Source organism: Physcomitrium patens, chromosome 11 (assembly GCF_059467195.1).
Source record: "Physcomitrium patens ecotype Gransden chromosome 11, ASM5946719v1, whole genome shotgun sequence".
NCBI classification, from domain to species: domain Eukaryota; kingdom Viridiplantae; phylum Streptophyta; class Bryopsida; order Funariales; family Funariaceae; genus Physcomitrium; species Physcomitrium patens.
In genome coordinates, this window is record NC_143420.1 from 3,637,587 (window position 1) to 3,659,633 (window position 22,047).

Here is a 22,047-nt window from a genome sequence, read left to right on the forward strand (position 1 = left end):
TGCTAAATTAATTTGATGTAAATGGATTGAATCAATTTGATTTAAATCATTACTATCTTCATTAAAAATTACATTAAATATTTGAGTTTCTATTGGAAGAAAATTCATTTATTTATTTGTAGTTATTTTTTATTCCAATGTCTATTTTCAACAAAAGAAGTTTTATGGTTTAGACTTAAAATAGTTTGGAGAATACTTATTAAAATATGATATCTAGAAATTATATTAGATTGTGTCTAGTACTACTTTATAAAGAACTTGTGTTCATTAAAACTTTGTTAGGATTAATGCTATCTGTATATGATGTAGTTGGAATTTGCCAGAGTTGTATACTAGTTTTACAAGACAAAAGAATCAAAGAGGTACATTCTTTGGAGACTTCGCAAGAACACAAACCCAGCCAAAATTCAACAACGAACCCACACTTATAAAAGAATTCAAAACGCGAAGGACTTAAACGATGAAGTGGTCAAGAATCGCCTACTTACAGGGCCCATCTTCTCACTGCCTTCGTACAACCACCACTGCTCGGCGGGAATGAAACCACCCTTGGCATCATGCACTTGCAATGCAAGTTGCGAGTGCGAACAAGGGGCACGGTGACGCGTGTCCGTAGAGACAAGAGCGTTGCGCTGGTCCCGGTGAAGGAGGACGAGAGAACTTGTCAGCAGAGATGGGGGTGCTGGTTGAGGAGACCGACATGGAGGCGAATCGCGCTGCCATGGAGGTGGGTACAGCAGCAAATGCCATGGCTGAAGCTCAGGAACTAAACCCACAAAGACCCACAAAATGCAATGCCAAGACCATGAAGCAGCAGCAGCGGCAGCTGTGGATTATGTCCTGCCCCGCGTTTTTTCACGTCTCCATTCCTTTCGGCGCAGTGTTTTAGAATGTATTTCTTTTATGCCTCTTTCTTTCTTTCCCTCTCTTTTCCGCTTCTTGTTTTGTGCGAAAAGAGATGTGACCCACATGTATACATTCATGTGTATATGCCAATTATTATTGAATTTGATATAGAGTATGAGCACAATTTAACTTGACATACATAAATTAAATAAATTTAAATCAATAAAATAAAAAATTAATAGAAATTTCAAAACATAAATCTTGATAGACTATAAATATTTTTGAATTAAAAATGAATTACATTAAAATATGTTTTATTCTAAATATGTGTGATAATTTTTAATTTAATTTATAATAATTTATTAATTAAATAAAATTTTAAAATTTAATTGACATGAATGACATAAAACACATACAAATGTATATATCATGAAAGTTCTATGTTATCTCAAAACAAAGATAAGATTAAATAACAACAACAACAATAATAATAATAATAATAATAATAATAACACTTCTATATGCAATGAGTTGAAATAGAAATTAAGATAAATTTTATCGTTATATTTAGCAAGTAAAATAACAAGTAATTTTTATTGTATCTAGCACTTATAAATTAAATTAAAAAATATTTTATAAACTATTAAAAAAATATGAAAATTTTATTATTTATCAAATACGACAAAAAATGTCACAAAAAATATGACAAACTACTATGGATTGTTAAAACACAATGAAATAGTGCTATAGTGAATTCTTGGAAAAAAAAATTATGTTTCTAGGCTTAAGCTAAGTAGCTAAATTAAAAAAGGAAGCATCAAAAATAATTTAGTAAATAAAATAGGATTGAACATAAAATGGATATGTGATTTGGTGCTAAAATATTATTTCTACAATTTCGAAGATGACTTAAGTAAAGATAAAAATAGATATTTTTATTATGTTAATACAAATTTTAAATTATACTTTAAGTTTTAAAACAGAAAATTCTTTTATAAAAACTTAATTAGCAGCTTCTGATTAATAATTATTAAAAATAATTTTATATTTTTATAATTTACTATCAATTTTTAATTGATTAATTTATTCTAAAATATAAATACACCAAAAATTTAATAATAAAATCTTAATTATATTTTTCTTTTTTTATTTTATATTTCTAATTAATAAATTAATAATAAAATTTCATTTTAAAAATACAGGTGTTTATTAGTAAGATTCTTACTTTCAAAAATATATACCACTTGTTTCAGATAATACCATATGTATGTAATAAACCTTCAATCATAATTGCATTTAATTTTTATAATATTTTAAAAGAGTTAATTATTCAAGTATATTAAATTAAATAAAAAGATAAGTATAAAATTTCAATTATTAATTAAATATCTCTTTAAAAATACTATCATATTAAAAAAAATTATACTATATTAAATTATACTATATTAAATTATAACATAAAAAATTATTTATTAGAATATTATTAAATTAGAATATTATTTAACACCATGAGGTAGTCAAAAAAAATTAAAATTTCAAATTTTAAAAAATGTCACAAAAACTAAAATTACAATAAAATCTTGTAACCTCTTTAAAACTCCTTATACACTACTAATGAGGCTTGGTGAGGTTATAATCCTCGATTACTTAAGCAAGTTGACCTTCAAGTAATATCCATTTATTTAATTTTTATGTTTTTTTATTTTTTATCTTTAAATCTTTAAATCTTCATTATTTATTCTAAATAACTTGGAATTACATTTTTTTATAACTTTATACCAAAAGAAAATCTATTAAACAAATTTTGATGACTTTTTGAGTGTATATTTATTTAATTGTTTATCTTTTACTTGTTTTTTTCTTTCTTCTTTTCTTATTTTTTATTAATTGTGCTTCTCATTTTACACCAACAATTACAAGAAATTTTAAATTGACTCTATCTTATAATTTTGGTTAAGAGGTGTTTTTTAATCTTATAATAAAGACACATTATAATACAATTTCAAAAAGTGAGTTAAGGTGAAGTGATTTACATACTATTTTTAAGATATTAAATACTATATAAAGTTTATGAACTAAAAAAAGATAGATTAGAATAGCTAATAGAATTTTTTTAAAGAAGAAATGTTGAAAAAAAAATAATAATGTGACAAATGCAACCTTATATGTATATAGAGTGGATGTGAAAAAATTAAAGATGTTGCAAAATAAATTGAATAAGAAATTTTGTGCATTAAATTTATGATTTTGAATATGGTTTTGCAACTATCTTGTAACTTAATATTTGATTATTTGCAAGTAATTATATATCTAGATGTATTAATTTTACTTATTTTCACAAAGTATTTCAATTGTGACTAAAAATCTTGTATTTGCCCAAAATGAATCTTCTTTAAAACAAAGCTTCTATATTAGTCTCATAGTAGTAATAAACTTCTGTAAGAAGCTTTTAAAACCACATATTATATATAGAAGCATCTACATATTTAATTTGCAATAAAAAAAACTTTTTAGATGGTTTTTAAAGAAAATATTATCTATATGACATATATTTTCTTATTTCTATATAATTCTATTCATATGAGTAAAAATAAATTGCCTATAAACATCTTAAATATAGACATTTTAATATGTCTATTTTTTTAAAAGGCATAAGATTGTTCCATCTATCTAGAAAAATGGTCTAATTTAAGTACTTAAAGATATTAAATAACTAAAAGATAGAAGATTATCAAATCTATTTTAAAAAGAAGTCAAGTTTCTACATTCACATACATAAAGTGTGGCCAAAGAGGTAACTCTATTTAATTTAATCATACTATTTAAGATATTGAATACTATATCTTATTAATTATATTACTTCTTTATGAAAAACATATATTTTTCTTTTGTGGTTGAAAGTACTATGGCAAACTTTAAAGTAGACTTTAAACTTATAAGTTTATCAACCATCTTAAAGATATGACTTATAATAAATCTTAATATATCCAAATCTTGAGCAAAGTTATGATAAAAAAATTATAAAATATTTTGCATCAAACATGATGAAAAAAATCGTAATTTTTAAAAAAAATAAAAAAATATTTATTTTAATATTTTTTAGTAATTTTAATTTTTTAATTTTTTAAAAAATAATTTCTTGATTTACAAACTATTCTTACAATATATGTGATATGTGGGCTAAGACATATCATTGCCTATAAAAAATTCTCTATCACACTTGCATATAAAATATTAGATATGTTCATTCTTTGGCTTTGGTGCTGGAACATTATATTGAAGATAATTTAAAATAAGATGTTAAAGGAGTATTTATTGATTTTTTTTTTTCTGAAGTACTTTTTTTTATTTCACATTTTGATTATTATCTAAAATCTAAGTTCTTTACAATCTTTATAGACATAAATATTAATAATTTTTTATTAAATTTTAGATACTTCATATCAAATTATTAACTATATTAATTAATTAATTTTTTTGATGTTAGATTTATTTTTTTAATTAAAATATAACAAGTATAATATATTCCTATAAAAGCCTTCTAAAGCATCCTTTCTAGTGCTTGTACATGTCTTTTTGAAAAATTACATTAAAAATAAATGTTAATAATTAGGCACTTTCATTCTTCATTAAAAAATGCAATAACTTAAAAAGTAAAGTATTTTTTATTACAAGACAAAAAAAAAATTCTAAAAAGAATACTATATTTTTTACCATATCAGTTTTCCACCAATTTAGCCTTATATCTTAATTTACTCATTTTAAGATTTTTATTTTTATTTTTATATATCCATGTACATCCAATTTCTTTCTTTATATATTAATCACTCTACTAAATTATATATCTAGTTCTTATAAATAAATTCTTAAAACATAAAAGATTTTATTTTTTATGATTAGAAAAAATTGTATTGTACTTTGATATATATATATATATATATATATATAAACACTAATTTTTATTATTTTAATAAAATCTTAAAAATCAGTTTAATTTATTTTTTTCAATAAAAACTACCTTAAGAATTTAAATCTTTTCAAGACTACCTAAAGATTTAAAGAAATTGGCCTCTACTTCAAAAATTCTAATAATTTGTGAAGAGACTTACTCCCTTTTGTATAAAGAATTTTATTTTAATTTAATTTAACATACACTTTGCAGATGTGTATATGAGTGTGTGTATATATATACACACTAGTATGTTAAACATGTTAAAATATGTTAAAACTTCACATCTATTACAACCAATCTTATGAAGTGATGGATCTAAATAGGTGGTAGCGTAAGATGAGTCCAAGGTGGGTCCCTACCTCGCATGCCTGCTGTTAACCAGTTTTGTGAGATATCCCACATTCCATTTGAACCTTGTTGAATAATATAGATGATAAATTAATAAGTAAATTTACAATGATGCATCACAATGAAGCCAACTAATAGAAGCAAAAGGGAAACTAACCTAGATTATGCGATTGTTCCCAGTAAGACTGTTTTTTTACAAAGCAAATGTTATCATCTGTAAGATTAGATATCAAAAATGCTGCGTAGTCAATGCCAATATCACAGCCTGTAGTGGAAGGACCTAAACAGCAAAAGTGCACCACTTGGCAAATTGCATGCTCTGTGCAAGCAAAGTAGTATGGACCAGTTTGATCCAGTAAATATTCTTCTTTAACAACCAGCCCATGTGTGAACCTCTTATGCTGCGAGGAGGTTTGTTCAATTAAGAAGACAAACACAAATATCATTCTTTGAGAAGGAGCCTGAGCCCAATTGGTGTCTTATCAGCTGTAAGCAACCCATATAACTTTTTGCTCAGGAAATCGGTTGCGAATGTTTTCTAGGCTAGTAACGTTGTTGATGTTGTGAATCCAAATCAAGGAGGCCTTTAAATGAGAAACAGAATAGTACGCTGGAATTCAGTTACTTACCTCGGTATGGTTGGATTTTAAACCCAGCTCAGTCTACCCATACTGAGGGGACATCCTTCATACCTGGACACCTCGTGAAAGAGCTCTGTTATGAGCAGTTGAAGCAGCTAGCACGAACTTCTGACCACCAAGGGTAATTGCTACCGTCTCCATAAGAATGCACGTACTCCACCTTAAACTTTAGATCATCCTGCATGAAACTCTACCACATAAAATCTATCTTCCAAACAGGAACAAACGGGGAGACGCACATGAAGATATTAATGCTTGGTCACTTCGAGTTTTCGAATACGGTAACTTGAAGTGCCAGAAAAGAGAATTGCTGGAAATTCATTTATCACCAGAAATTTGCAGCAGCTATATTTGTAAAGTGTTTCAGAGTTATTGCATATTCACATGAAACCAGTCGTTGGCAATAATAAATCTTCGTCAGTGTAAATTGAAAAATGCCCAGAAGGTTGGGGATTGTTTGAAGTAGCCATGCCGAGTAAAGACCAATTCAGCTCTTGAAGGCTCCGAACATCACAGCAGGCGATTCGAAGTGGTTGGTTAGGAGATTACATGTACCAAATATACAATTGATGCAATACAAGCTAGAATAGTCTATTGCATTAAGAACCTCTTTGTGAAGAGAAACAAGTACAAATAGCTGAGTTCGGTATAGTCCCTGATCTCCAAAATAAGCTTCTTAGTCTTGTGAATTTCCTGATTTGTACTGCACTGCACATCAACCGCTTAATGCACTTTGATAATACCATCAACCCCAACTGTTTTCACCATTGGAGATGAATCAGATCTGTTATACAAATCTGCAAACAGATTTATAACTCACGTGATTTCAAAGGGCTGCAGAATTACTGTCATCAACTTTGGAAGTCCATGATAATTTGATTTGCGGATAAACATCAGATAAATGATGTTGTTTTCCAGGGCCAAAGGTAAACTGACTAGGAGATTCAGAGCCTGAACCGCATATGGAAGCTACAGTAGAATTCTGACATCTTCTACTTCGGGCTTGCTTAGGAGCAGATTGTGACGCAAGTCCGTTATTAGTGTGCAAAGCTCTTTCCATAGGAATTTGCTTCATGAACTGTCGTGCTCTATCTATATTTTCCATGGACCCGATCTTTGCATCAAACAACAATTCATTGAAAAGTAAAATTGTACAGTTTATGAAATGCTAAATTATACGATTTCTTCTTCGCATAATTACTAAATGCTAAACTTGCGATACGATAGAGCAGCCCAGACACAGCCACTAGAGGAGTCTCCATCAGAAATCATGGTAAGCAATGGGTTTGAACTGCAAAAAGCAAAACTTGCAAACCATAAAGTGCTCGACATTGCCTTAATCACATTGTGAGACACTTAAGAACTCAACCGAATTTACCCTAAAAACGTCACTACCCAGTTTCGCCAAGTTGGTAGGCTAGTTTGACACCAATCGGAGCAGCCAAGAGTGACGTCACGGGCGGAGAAACAGATCCAATTGTCGTTGGACAAATTTACGAAACGTAGACGAGACGGAGTTCTAGTTGATTCAAATCTGAAGAGAATCCACCACATCCAGGGTTGAATTCCAGTCTCAATCTTCGAAACCTACTATTATATGACGGACAACGAGAATAACATGACTTCAATACGTGGTAGGAATACAGGAGAGCAAATGAAACCAGAGGCTTCAACTGATTATCTCTTCGTGGGGCTGTTTTTCACGCTTGCGAAAGTGCAGTAGAATGATACTGGACGTGAATTGTAGACAATATGATTGTTCGAGAGTTGTCATATGGATTATGATGGATTTGGTGCACAGCGCTCGTGTTCATCAACTAGCTTAGAGTTTTCATATCGAAAGGTTTTATGACGATATGTCAGTGATGTGGAGGGAGTTGATTTCACGCGACAAAGCCCCAATATTCTGTAAACCTTTAGGATTACACAAAACCCAGTGGACGCTACCTGACATTCCCTCTTCTATCTTCACAGCCAAGTAATTGTCATTGAGAAGCGAAGCAAGCACCCCAGATAAGTACAAAGACACACACTTTTACTCAGCTTCATGCTTTAGCAGTGTAACAAACCACACGCATTTCTATCTATCACTGAAAAGTATCTCTCTCTAAACCATGTGTATGTAATAAAAAGAAGCAATTTCAACCATAAAATCTTTGTAATAAAATTTGAAAATGATATTTTTAATAAGTATGTAAAATTTTGTATATTATTATTATTATTGTTGTTTTTATATGCTAAATCCTTAAACAATGCTAGGTTGTCTTAATATTACCATTTTTTTAATATTGTTATAGATACATTTGTTTAAAGCATATGTTCTACTTTTTTTGACAAGTATCTTGTTCTGACTTTGCTCAAGGTAAAACTTTGACTCAAATACAACTGTTGCACGAGGTTTTAAATAATATTATCTAAAATGAATTACTTAAGAGTTCTTTGTGATAATTAATAAGTGCTAATTAGACTTGTATCAAAAAATACTTGATAAACATTTCAAAAAACTGTTTGTGCGCACATTGCTAACAATGTAATTAATTCATATAATGGATTTGGAAATTATTGTTTCAAATTAAGATACCATTTTTTGGCTTACGTTTTTTTAAAGCACTCACAACACATTTTTCAAATTTTATAAGTCGATTATTTTTTCTTTAAATGAATCTGATTAGAATCCTAAAATTGTTGAAGAAGCCTTTACCATATTTGCATACTACTATGATTTAATGAACACAAGAAATATATCAAAGTACTATCCATACGTGGTTTGCGACAAATGCAATATATTATGTTAATTGTTTTAAATGAAAACAAAATCTCTCAAACAGCAAGATTTTCCACTCAATAACCAAGTAATTAAATTAAGTAAAACCTTTATAAGCATATGTCTTTGTAAATCATACCTCAAAATGATTGTTCTATTAAAAACAAAAAGTACAAAATAATGTCTAATGACGTCAATATTATATGATTATTTACAATGTGCAGTGGTATGTGCTAAGTAAAAAAAATATCAATTCTTCATCATTGAATCTTTATTAACGTGAATTAGAAACTAAGAACAATTGGATTTTAAAGATGATTATTTTCTAAATAATAAACATATTTTTAAAAAATATTATATTATTTTTGTGTGTTTATTATTCTTAAAATACTTTTGGGCATGAATGACTCAAATTAATTATTTTAAATCATAAATAAATTTATAATTTTGAATTGTATGTAATATTACCTTTATAATTAAGTTTTCACTGTTAATACTATTGACCTGTTATTTGATTTAAATCTAATATTAAAAGATTTAAAACTTTTATATTTTAGGTTTATAATTTTAAATTATTTAAAAGATTATTGCATTAAAATCTATACATCATAAATATATCTTATAAAAAAATGGATTTTTTTTTAACTTTTCATTTTAAAAATATGTCTAACTAAAACTAATACCTATAAATATTTACATTTACCCTGTTAATATTTTTTAAATGAAAAATTATTTTTGATATTCTGATATTTGATATTCTGATATTTTTGATATTTGATATTTGACAAATTATCAATATCAACTTATATATATATATATATATATATATATATATTATAATGTAGTTTTAAAAAAATATCAAAAGTTAAAATTTTAATTCAGATATATTTTTTAAACTAAATTATAAAAAAATTAAAAAATAAAAATTAATTCTATAAGATATAAAACATTAAATTTATAATAAAAATGTATTCTCTAATAGCTTTAAACAAGATATTTTTATTTTAAGTGATATATATATAAATATATATATATACATATTCATAATTTATCACAATTTTTAAGAATTATTTTATAATTTTATTTGTTTTTATGATGTACTGGATTTATTTAACAAAAGACATACATCAATTAAAGACTTTTATAAAAGTTGGTGGATACTGTAATAATATGTTTGAAGATGGCCTGTAAAAAGTTAAGAATGGATTTAATAGAATAGCATGCCTCATTTATATATATATATATATATATATATATGTATCATCATACTAGATTTGTAAAGTATGTTAAAATATTATATATTACATTAGATAACCTATTACTACAATTCTATTAAAATCAAGTACAAGATTTGTTTGCAATCCATACATTTATAAATATTATTTATTTATTTATTCAATATTATAAAATAACAAGTCAATAAAATATCTAATTTTGTATCACATATATATATATATATATATATACATATAGGAGATTATTAAATTGACTAAGACATTTACTGAATTGAGCCACCCATCATTAGTAGTTGAAGATCCAACTATTTTTTCACTAGTTTTCAACCAATACAAATCAAGCAATGGAGAATTTTTTGATGATTGTTAAGATGGGTAGGTTGATTTAGTAAATATTTGGATTAATTTAATAATTTTTTCTCTCTATTTCTATATATAGATATATACAATCTTATATTTTTTCTTGATAGTTTTATATTTTATAGTTCAATATTAAACTATCAAGAAAAAATGATATATTTCAATATTATATATATATTGAGTCTTTTATATGTTATATTTATTATTTTTATAGACATTTAATGATCTTTCTTATTGCTTACATAAAAAATAAAAAATAAAAAAAATAAAAAATAAAATCCTAAAACTTTTGTAAATGATGTATAGATTGTGAGAATTTTCTTATGATGTGTGAAGAAATTGAAATGAAGAATAATTCAAACTTACTATTTGCAAAGTCAAAATAAAATAACAAGGAAAAGGAACTGAAAGAATTAAAACTTGAATGTTTTATAGTTAAAGTTAATTTTGTGAAATCAATTTGAAAGCCTGAATGTTCTGTGTTTAGAATTGAATTCATAAAAACAACCAATACAACTTTCAAAGAAAAGCTCAAATCTTACCTTAAAACTCAAGCACAATAAACTAATCAAATTTTGTAACACATGTTTGAAAAGCAGCAAAACTTTAAGTGACAAGTTGCATACATTTAAGAATTTGAAAGGCTTGGAATATTCCGAAAAGGTTGTTCCGATTAGCTATGCAGTATTTAGCAATGAAACCGACAACACCTAAAAAAAATATATTTCTCCAGATACGGTAAACTAGAAAAGCAAAAGAAGAAAATCATAGTCAAAGAACCAAAATTAACATTAAAGAACTTAATAGTTACAGAATAATAAGGTTCACCGAATTGTGATACCGACTTTTCAGAAAACTTACAGTTCTGCAACACAAAAAGAGGGTCTAGAGTGAGCTTTTCTTCGTTGAGCCGCCTTCATTCTCGAAACATAAGCAACACATTCACCCTTTCAAAGCAAACCACCCATCTTTCATGAATCTTCAGGGTGTATGTCACGACGATGCCGTTCAAACTCAAGTTTGCAGAGTAGTGGACTAATGCGAATGCGAAGTCCTGCAGATCCACCGAACTGTGTTGAGGATCTCTGCAAATAACACCATTTTGGGATCTTTCGTGAAACAAAGGTTGTTGCTTTGCAAGACCCATTAGATTTTCCCAGACACATCGAACAATCAGATGGGATACATAAACTTGCAGAGTCCACGCATGCTTGACTCTGTCGCACTGATTGGAACCAGAGCCCAACTCTTAACTAAAAAAACAACACACAAGTCGTAACGTGTGGCACCTGACCTAGGAAACACGAACCCACGACGTCGTCGTGAATCCACGTAATGTTTCTGGATTAGACGTATCAGTTTTCACTGCAATCACGTTCGTGCTACAAAATCCACGCACGCTGTTCTCCATATCCTCATCTCCACGAAGCCTGATCCGCTGCCCTGCCGCCAGCGACGAATGAGGCAAATCGGTCGACAACAAGCAGACATTGCTTCTGACGATTCATGATTAGGTTTCGATGTGATCGTGTGTGGATGTCGGGGTGCTTCCTGATCCCACGACCGATGACTCCGAAACCATTTACGAAGGTTGTATCACAAACTGCACAACTTTCAGAAGCTTCCAACGTGCTTATTAACCATTTTCACTGAAGTTGCAGCATTCGACGCATAGGCGTGGTTGTGACGAGATGATGGTGCACCCAGCAGAGTTAGACGACCCTGAAAACGATAGCACGCCGTCACGGTGCAGTCCCACCTCATCCACGACGCCACCAAAGGATCGGCGTCTGACAGAAGGCGCGGTCCACTGATTGCAAAGTGGGGATTGTCCACGGCGAATGGTCAATGGAGGAGGGGGTATACGGATTTCTAACTCCAGCATGCAGGATTCATCAGTACCGCTGGTATTGATGCACACATGTGTCGGACGGATACACCGGGTCCTGCTAGTCATCTCAATATCGATCTATGTGTACTGTTCAACTCCCGGCTTGCTCTCCCCGGGGTCTGAAACGGCGCCGCTGATCACACATTGCTACTGGTCATTTCCTTCATCGATTTCACAGATAGTTATAGATCTGTGTGTGTGTGTGCGTGTGAAAATGTACTGATCAACTTCGTCGACTTCGAATAAATATGAATGTCACAGATCATTTCCTGCAACTCCTTCGATTGTATGCGTGAGTGTGTATATATATATATATATATATACATCTTGATAGGGCAGTGCAAAGCGTAAGCAATTTTTAAATAAGCAGATAAGGCCAAGTTGTAGTACAACTGCGGGTACACCATCACAAGCTTCAGATTTAGCAATTCTGAGGAGGCAGTGGGACAGGCAACTCTGTCAATGTCTTAATAATGGCGATCTATTTCCAAAAACTAGACAACAAAAAGCCACGACACACACACACACATACCAACACACCAACACTCATGTAGCGCCACATAAAGCTCCTTTATTTAATGTTTTAAAATGGGGAGTGGGTGAGACCGGAGGCGGGGACAGAATTGAATGGAAAATCAAATCTGGCATGATGGACAATTCAACTGAATTTAATCAGCACAGCGAATCATAAATTGTACATGTTTCTGTTTTAAACTGTTCGTGTTGTCGTGGACGTAATATCACTAGTTTGCTAATTTCCAAAATTTCACATTTTTGGAAATTAACATAACGACTGAATGTTATACAAAAATTATAGTATAACATTCAGTCGTTGTATTAATTCAGTAGTTATACAAAAATGTGAAAATGTGTTCCAGCGTGACAGAAATTTCTTGTGTCAAATTTACTACCCACGTGTTGAGAATTGGAATATATATGTGTGTGTAGATATATATATATATATATATATGCACACTAGTTTCTTGAAACGCTTATGTAAATTTTAGGATTTGTGAAATCAATTTCATCTTCATTTGGACCACATTACAAATTGGAAGGTTGCCGTAATGGGGCATTTAATCTCAGGCAATAGAAGTGAATGTAGTTTTCTTTTATTATTAAAAGAGTTAATATATATATATATATATATATATATATATACGTCTTCCTTATGAAATAGGCTTTACTCGAAGGATTTTTTTCTGCCCCAAGTTTAAAGGAGAATTACAATCCCTGGCCGTTGACGCATGGATTTGTTTTTCCAAATAATTATTGTAAATAGCAAAGTTCAATATTAATCTACAACCAACCCAGTCTTACAAATCCAATGTAAGGTTTTGTAAGAATCAAAAACTCTTAACTTGTATATGTTATATTGAAAAAATGTATGTGTACGTGTAAAAGAAATATATATATATATATATATATATATATATATATATATATAATGCATACCTATAATTTAATAATATTATCAAGGAAAATCTCATTTCAATGAGTTCCACATTGACGTCCTTAAATTTTTAAATACGAAGAATTGTTTCTCCAATTTTGTCAAACCTACGACACACAAAGTCTCATGGCAGTGTGTGCAACTCTTTCTTATTTTTTTTATTATTATTATTATTATTTTGTTCCAAAAAGTAAAAGGCGTCCTCCCCTCGTTTTAAGATTCAAAAACACACCCCAACAAACGCTGGTCTTGAGAAAAAGGAGGGCGAAACCAAGGACGGAATCGCCGAGCTGCCTAGCTGGCATGATGACATGGCATTGGCCACCGTGGCATGTCGGGCTATTCATAGCTGGACACGGATGAAATCCGACGTGGCAGGAGCTAAAGTCAGAAAGCAGGACGGCGCCGCCCCGAGGATGTCGAGCTGGATGGGTCTGGCTCATCCAACGTGGCACCCGCCCTGTCGTGCCATTGCCGCCCATTCATTCTTCTGTTCATTTTTCTATTTACTTTTTTCTATTCCTATTATAGACGTTAAACTTGGAACAACAGTATTCACAGTCAGTGAATAAGATGTTCAATATTATCAATATATTTCAGTTGCACATAACTCCATTAATAATACTTTACTTTGCTTTACTTTGCATTCCGGAAACGTTGAAGAAAAACAATATATGTGTTGTTGGTAGTTTTGGTGTGTTATCTCTATATGTAATAAATAATTAAATAAGTTCTAATTGAAAAAACAAGAGAACGAAAATGATTATATACTACAATTCATTTTTGATATTATTAGACAGAGGAAGGTGTTTGTATGTGGGGGGAGAGGGTATTTTCAATTATTTATATATTAAAATGTTGTAAAATGATTTTTTTTTTTTTTTTTTTTTTTTTTTTGTAAAACAAGCAATGAAAAAAAATACTTGGTTTTGATTGATTAAAAAACTTAATGTACGTTCTAAGTACAAAAGAATTGATGCACCAATATGATAACAAATATATAAATAATCATATTTAAACCAATTTAGATATGTTTAATCACATTTAAGTTTCTTTTAATTAGAATTGGTAGAACAACTCATCTAAAAAAGATAGTGGTTCTATCACTCAACTCTTTCATTTCTAAATTTTTCTTATTCGACAATGGTTATTTTTTCATTTGAAGGACACATTATTATCAATTCAAATATAAGTTGAAATCTACTGATTTTTTTATTTTTTTTTAAAAAAAACTGAATTTTAAAAATCATGTTTAAATTTGATCTTTACTTCTCCTCAATAACATATAGGGCCTCAATTGGCTTGAAACTTAGACTATATTCAAATAACATCTAACAATGCTCAAATTGAATTGTAATGTTGTATTTATCTGAACTTACACAATACGTGATAAAAACCAAAAACTATGGATTATTTTACAAGATAATATAATAGAAATTATAAAAATGAAAAAGCCTATACATCTAGTAATGTCGGAAATTTTGTTTTTTTAGGAAGAAGTAAAAAATAAAATTATTCCAAGGCTTTTACGAATTATTGAAATAACTAAGCTTGGTGTATTTACAAAGATAAAAATAACTATATCATTTTCATTTTTTTAATAAGCTACGAAAATATCCTTTATTTGGCATATTTCTGATGAATCAAATTCAAGACATTCAATATAATTTTGAATATTCTGTAAAAAAAAAAAACCATTTTTTGAAAATTACATTTTCAAGTCAACAATTTACATAATGCTATAATTGATTAAAACTCATTTGCTAATTTTTCCTACATGTATTCTAAAAACAAACTAAACAAAGTTTATAATTTACTTGCATGTAAGGATTATAAAGCCAACATGGATAAATCAAAATTGGGTAGACTTAAACAACTAATGGGAGTGTAAAAAAGTAATTGGGCATCTTCTTTGGATTTTATTTGGACACAAAAGATATAAGAAAGTTTCGTATTAAGAAAATGACACAAAACAAAAGTTTCGATGTTCTTCTTTGTTTGTTATGGTTGAATACATGGTAACTTTTAACATTGTTTTTAGTATCATTGTAATTTTATTATTTTGATCTTTACATAAAAACTAAAACTTAGAAAAATACCAAAAATAAAGTTCATTGTATGTAAAAATATTGAGAGTACAAGCAAAATCTGATTAGAAATTTTAAAAATTTTAAAAATTGACGGTTTAGTAAGGCTTATGATTTGGAAAATTTAAACTTGATAAATATTCTTCATAAATGTTTTATGAGGATAAATTTTACATGTTTTGATATTAGTTTTCAAATTCATTCTCAATTAATGTTTTTTACCGCAAATAGGTTTGTTTTAGAATGCAGATTTACCTTTTGGGGTAGAACCAAAAGTTAAATAGCAAGAAATAACTGGCAAATATAACAGAAAATGTTATTTTTTAAAATTGGGAATAGATTTAAATAGAGATATAATTTTATTATTATTATTATGATTATAAATATCATTTAATTACATAATATCATGTGGCTCTAATTCTGTTATTTGTTTTGACATAGATATCCTTAAATTGTGGCAATCCACAAAGATATCCTACCATGTTACATATTTACATATTTACATGTTGTGTTTACCTCTTCTATAATATAATTGAAGAATTATGATTTAGCATCCTTTAATATCAATAATGTAAGGATGTGGCACTTTTAACCATTCAAGAAAACTAGGATAAAAAAATCAATTAAAAAAATAATTGTATTAGAATCTAGAAGAAAATAAGTGGCAGGACTATTATTTTCTGCTAGATTATCAATTTAATATAATCATAAAAATACCTAAAAAAAAGGTTAAAGTAACCAAAAGACCTATACCAATTTGGCATATGTGGCAACAAAGAATTATTGTCAATAGTTGCAGGCTTAAACTCTTATTAGTGTACATTTTATGTGTTACGTTTGTTGACAATTTTTTAATGAAAATTTTGTATACAGTTTATGAAATGTGTACTTAAGAAAATTACATGTAAAATTTGACGTGTTTTTTTTTGTGAAATAATCGTGTATACATCCACTATCTTTTGGACCTTAAACATCTATTTTGTAGTAGAAATTAAAAAAATAAAGAAGAAAAATAATGATTTTATTGGAAAAAGTTATGGCAAGCTTTATGACATTTAAAGGGATCTAAATTTTTCTAAGAAGTGTTTACATGTGAACGAGGGGTTTATATATGCTTTTACAAACCAACTTTTTAAGTAAAGTAGTGCAAATAAGTATGATTTAGGTATTATGCATTTTGAAGACAAAGTTAGTTTTGAGAAGTAAGATTTACTTCGATAATAATTTTCAGCATTACAAACGATTTATTCTTTTTGTATTAAGAGAAAAAAAAAAAAAAAAAAAAAAACTTTTAAAATTTCTCATTTTATAATACAATACTTATACAAAGTAAAATATCTTAAATATTCTATAAAAAAAGTTAATAAATTCTAGTAATATTTGACTTCTTGTTTGCTAAAAAATATTTTGTAGACACTTTGCAATTAAATTAGTATATATATATATATATATATATATATATATATACACACACATAATCTTGATATTCAAATCATTTGTTCAATTTTTTCCATTTCTTTTTGTGAAGAAAAAATAACAATTTTAAAAATATGTGTTAGTACATCATTTAATTATTTTCCAGGAATTTAGAATCAACAAATACTTAAAGTGGTAAACCCAATCAGCAATATATTTCACATTTGTTGTTCACAAAGCAACAAGAATTTGATAACTAAACCTACAAGAATTAAAAATAACTTTGTAGCTATTACAATGGCAAACCCCCCCCCCCAAATAAAAATAATTTAAAACTAATCAATAGTTTCAAAACAAGTTCATGTCCATGCAACACTGAAATTGGCAAAATACTTCAACATACCAAAATTCAACAAATTGCACCATTATCAACAATTATTGATATTACTTTTACAAAAGAGCTATTACTCATAGTCCCATGCCCCAAAAGGTTTTATGAATCTTTGAAACAAAGATTGGTGGACAAAAGGGCTTCTTCTGCATGCAGAGCCTCACACAATTTCAAGACATATCTAACTCCTTTTCCATCCTGATATGAGCTGGAAAAATATATGGATACATTGTGAGTTGAAACCCTAAAAAATATGGGGCAGTTGTGAGTGGACATCATCAAACAAACAAGCTTCCCTTAAAAAAAGAAAAGTGGGATCAAATGAGCAATTCATTTGATAAGTATGTATTGGACCCAGTTTGGATGCATGGGTCCTGTTCATCTAACGAGCAATTAGTGAACAAATAGACACAAGGGAAGTTGCACGTTATTAATTAATAATGTAACCTTTTTTAAATGAATAGAGGGGGTGGGGTGCTACATTTTCCGACATGTGGATAAGAACCATTGTACTTATCAATTTTGATGGTAAGCACCATTGCCATGATGCTGTACAGAATGTTGAATTTATAACTGTGGAGTATGGGGCATTTAATGCTTTGAAAAATATCTGCATATTTTGTTTTTCAAAAAATGAAAAAAAAAAACAAAAAACAAAAACAAAACAAAACAACATTGTTGAGAAAATCATTGAAAAAAGAGAAACAGTGGGACAGTGGATCCTTGATTGAAGGAGCCCATTGCTTTGATTGGATATTGATGATGTTGATAATGAGTCAAGCTTTGGTTGGAAAGAAAAAAGTTGTTGGATTTAAAGGAGAATGGACAGTCGACCTTTTTTATAAACTTTATTGAATTTTTATTTGGTGCGTAAAGATCCTTTTAAAATAGGGAAGTAAATCTTGCATTATTAATAATATACTTTTAAGTCATACAAGCTCAGGGATTGTCATTTTTAGTTGCTATCAGAATCATGGTTAGTGAAACATCAAGCTTTGAAAAAATCCATTCGAAGGTTGCTCCTGAGTTTAATTACAAGATTGCAAAGAGTATTTGGTGTAGTCATTTTTTGATTCAAAGAAATTTAATTTCTCAATCTTCTATTCATGATAAAAATAAAAATAAAAAATAAAAAATAAAAATCTATGCTGTTTGTTAAGCATTTGGATGTAAACTTCAATCACTCTTTGGACACTAGTGATTCAAACAAAAAAACATATATATTATCAATTTCAATTAGTACACATGTTTATGATACAAAAGCCTTTTTTTGTTTTAGTTGTAATTTTTTGAAGATTTTTTTCCTTTAAAGAACACAGTATTTAACATTACATAACAAGTACTGGTGTGGTTGTGATTATGAGGAGGAATTGCATAATACCATCAGCAAAAGTAGAGTAATGAATGATGGTGATGATGTAAGTATGTTAATATTGTTGGAAAGCTTTTCTTAACAAAATTCTTATTGTGAAGATTACTTGCACCCAACAAGTCAAATGCATGATGGTGGTTGAGCTAAGAATGCAACCAACCCTTACCCTTTCTTAACCAATTGTGATTAAAAATTTGTGGCAATTCACTTGCAATGCAAAAAGAAATTCATTGCCAACCATCTCACACACAAGAGTTCTTGGTCCTATCCAAACACAAATTAAAGAATGAGTCAAAATATGGCTTGAATTTGACCTATTGTACACAAACCTAAATCTTGTATGATCATTTGTTTTTATTTTCTCCTAACATGTCTCCATCTTTGTTATCATCCTAAAGCCTGTTTAAAACTTAAATAACATTGCAAATGGCAATTGTTGCATGAAATAAAATTTCAAATATCCAACTTGAGAATGAAAATCAGTTTTTTTTTGTTTTGTTTTGTATTTTTTGGTATAAAAATTGTTATAATATCAACATAATGTTGATTATTTGATTCTAGATAATCCACACATGTGTTGAACATTATATATATATATATATATGAATGAGAATGTTGCAGTAAAATCTTAGATTAATCATAAAAGTGAATTAATAAATATGTCATCAACATAACACTATATCCTAAATATATATTTATAATAGAATTTGTAATAGGCTCTTATCAATGTGATTTTTTTGCAAAGCCTTTATTTATGCATCTGTTAATATCTAGCATAGAACAAGGATGTTACTTGATATAACCCTTTTATTTATTTATTTTTTAAAAAAAGTGTTAGAAATTATTTTGTGGATTTTTATCTTTTTCTCCTTATAATTTTTTTTAAATTTATTTATTTATTTATTTTCATGCATCTCAGAGATTGTAAGATTATGATTAAGCAGCTGAAACTACCTTAAATTTAACCCTATATATATATATATATATATATATATGTGTGTGTGTGTGTGTGTGTGTGTGCATGTGTGTGTGCAAATTATAGATTTAAATTTACAAGATAGTGTGATAGAAAAAAAAAACAAAAACAAAACAAAACATTCAGATAATTCTTGTACAGTTTTTTCTTGGTCTCAAAATGAGATGTTTTTATTTATTTATTCATTTATTAATTATTCTCTCTCAACCAACAATATAAAAACACACCTGAACAGTTAGCAAATATTCTTATGCACAAACTCCAAATCTTTCTGCTTCTGCACAAATCTATCAACATTTTAAAAATAAATAAACAAACAAACAAACAAACAATAACAAAATTTGTTCATTGCACAGTAGATTTCATTTCATATACCAAGCACTTTACCTAAATGGCATATCTCTCTCTCTCTCTCTCTCTATATATATATATACATATGTAGTTTTATATCATATGTGTAGTGGCCAGGTTCAAGTTATGGATATATAGAACTCAAGGCATTGCTACACCCAAATTCATTTTCTCAGTAGTGACCCACAAGCAAATGCACATGCTGAGTACTCTACAAATACTTGGCAAACTTAAACTTAGATTATCCAATGACTTTGACTTCAATACAGAAAACTAACACATACACACTACTTCAAAGTGACCATGATCTCCATGACTTCTGAAACCTTTAAAAGTTGCTACTGCTACTGCTCCCCAGACAAGAAGCCAAACACATGAACAAGTATCTCTTGTTTGCTAAAGCCCCATGCACTCACATCATCAAACTAAATGGATGAGGGGGGGGGGGTGCTTGTTTTAACAAGCTGACATGCTTTTGCAAATTTGGCATTACACTTCCTTTTGTATGCACTTTCTAGAGGAAAGGCTCGACCAAAGCAGCCATCACCGTAGCACATGCACTGGAGCCACATTTAGGGTTTTGGATTTTGCTTCATAGCCAACTAACCCTTCAACACAAGAATCCAGGTTTTAGGGTTGGCACATGGATGAATAATCATGCCTGCACAGAGCTGGTGTCTTCTACCCTAAATTGATGACTTGGCACTTTGGTTGGATGAGGGGAAAAGAAAATTAAAATTAAAATGAAATAAAAAAATAAACCCTCTATTGTGTTCATGTTCACTTCTTGATTTCAAAAAGAGTTAACCATGCTTGTTTGATTGTTATTTTCTTTCCCTTTTTCTCTTGTTAGCAAACAATATGGTTTGAAATTCTCCTCATGTTATATTTTTGAGATGTTTGACTGAATTTCCTTGTAAATTTATGTGTGTGTGTATATATATATATATATATATAGGTAGGATTTCAGAATGAGAATGTACAAGTGGTTTTGTTGATCAAATGAATTTGTTTTGTTTGATGCTCTAGGTAACCTACTCCACATCTCAAACCCCTAAGTCATGCAAATGCAAAAACAATGCTTATGTTTATTATTGCATAAATTATTGCTTGTGGAAATAACACCAACCAAATTTGCTTGACTCTACACAATGGATAGTATCCCTTTCACCAATTCCTGCAAGTACCAAAATTTGCCCCAACTGCAATATTCAAATCATAAATTATTTAAAATTTCTTGAGAGGGCTTTTGTGGTAGTCATGCAGATGGAACATGGAACTTAATACAACCTCAAGCTCTACTTCCAAAATCCCATTCCAATAGACTCTATAAAACATCAAGTGAGTTTGTTCTACTTTGCTTTGAAAACACCTCGTCTCTGTGTGTTTGCAAAGTCAACATGAAATGCATGAATTATCAAATTCATCGTCACAAGAACTTTGCTGAAACACATGTAGCCACTCATGGGACTTGTTTATCTCCTTCATTCGTCTTGGTCCTCATTTGTATGTATATATATATATACATATAAAAGAGGGACCTGTCTCTAGGACCACCATTAAGTGTAGATATATCTATTATATAAAACAGCTTGGGTATAAGACAAAGAAGCATTCTCATTTGTTAATGAACATGGGAGCAAATGAAACAATGGATGAACAAGGGAATGGATGGATGGCAGTGCAAGATATTAAGGGTTTTGGCTAGTATATATATATATATATATATATATGTATATATGTATAAAAGAAGAAGGCAAAGGGGGTGTCCAAGCAAATACAAGCCCATGGACACAAAAGTGCAAAGAATTGATGGAGGGAGACAGAGGTCCCTAATTCACACGGCTATAGGCTCCACTCACAAACCCTAGATTATAATAACAAAGTCATTTAGATTTGTCCTGCTGGGAACCAACGCTGAAAGTGGGGCAGGTCTAGTCCTATATATAGCCTTTGCAAAGTGT

At 29.2% G+C, this 22,047-nt stretch overlaps 1 protein-coding gene and 1 long non-coding RNA gene across 2 annotated transcripts; both read right to left on the bottom strand.

Annotated features, from left to right (window-relative positions):
- Positions 1 to 10,914: 10,914 nt before the first annotated feature.
- LOC149988113 (uncharacterized) lies at positions 10,915 to 12,352 on the bottom strand. Its single transcript, XM_090253985.1, has 2 exons — positions 11,441 to 12,352; positions 10,915 to 11,200 (listed from the first exon to the last, which is right to left on the bottom strand). The coding sequence occupies exon 1, from the start codon at positions 12,101 to 12,103 to the stop codon at positions 11,783 to 11,785; it is 321 nt and encodes a 106-aa protein (XP_090110111.1). The 5' UTR covers positions 12,104 to 12,352; the 3' UTR covers positions 10,915 to 11,200; positions 11,441 to 11,782.
- A 5,641-nt stretch (positions 12,353 to 17,993) lies between these two features.
- On the bottom strand, positions 17,994 to 21,100 carry LOC141045960 (uncharacterized). The gene is made up of 2 exons (XR_012218590.2): positions 19,960 to 21,100; positions 17,994 to 19,516 (listed from the first exon to the last, which is right to left on the bottom strand). It is a non-coding gene; the product is annotated as an uncharacterized LOC141045960 (long non-coding RNA).
- Positions 21,101 to 22,047: the final 947 nt, after the last annotated feature.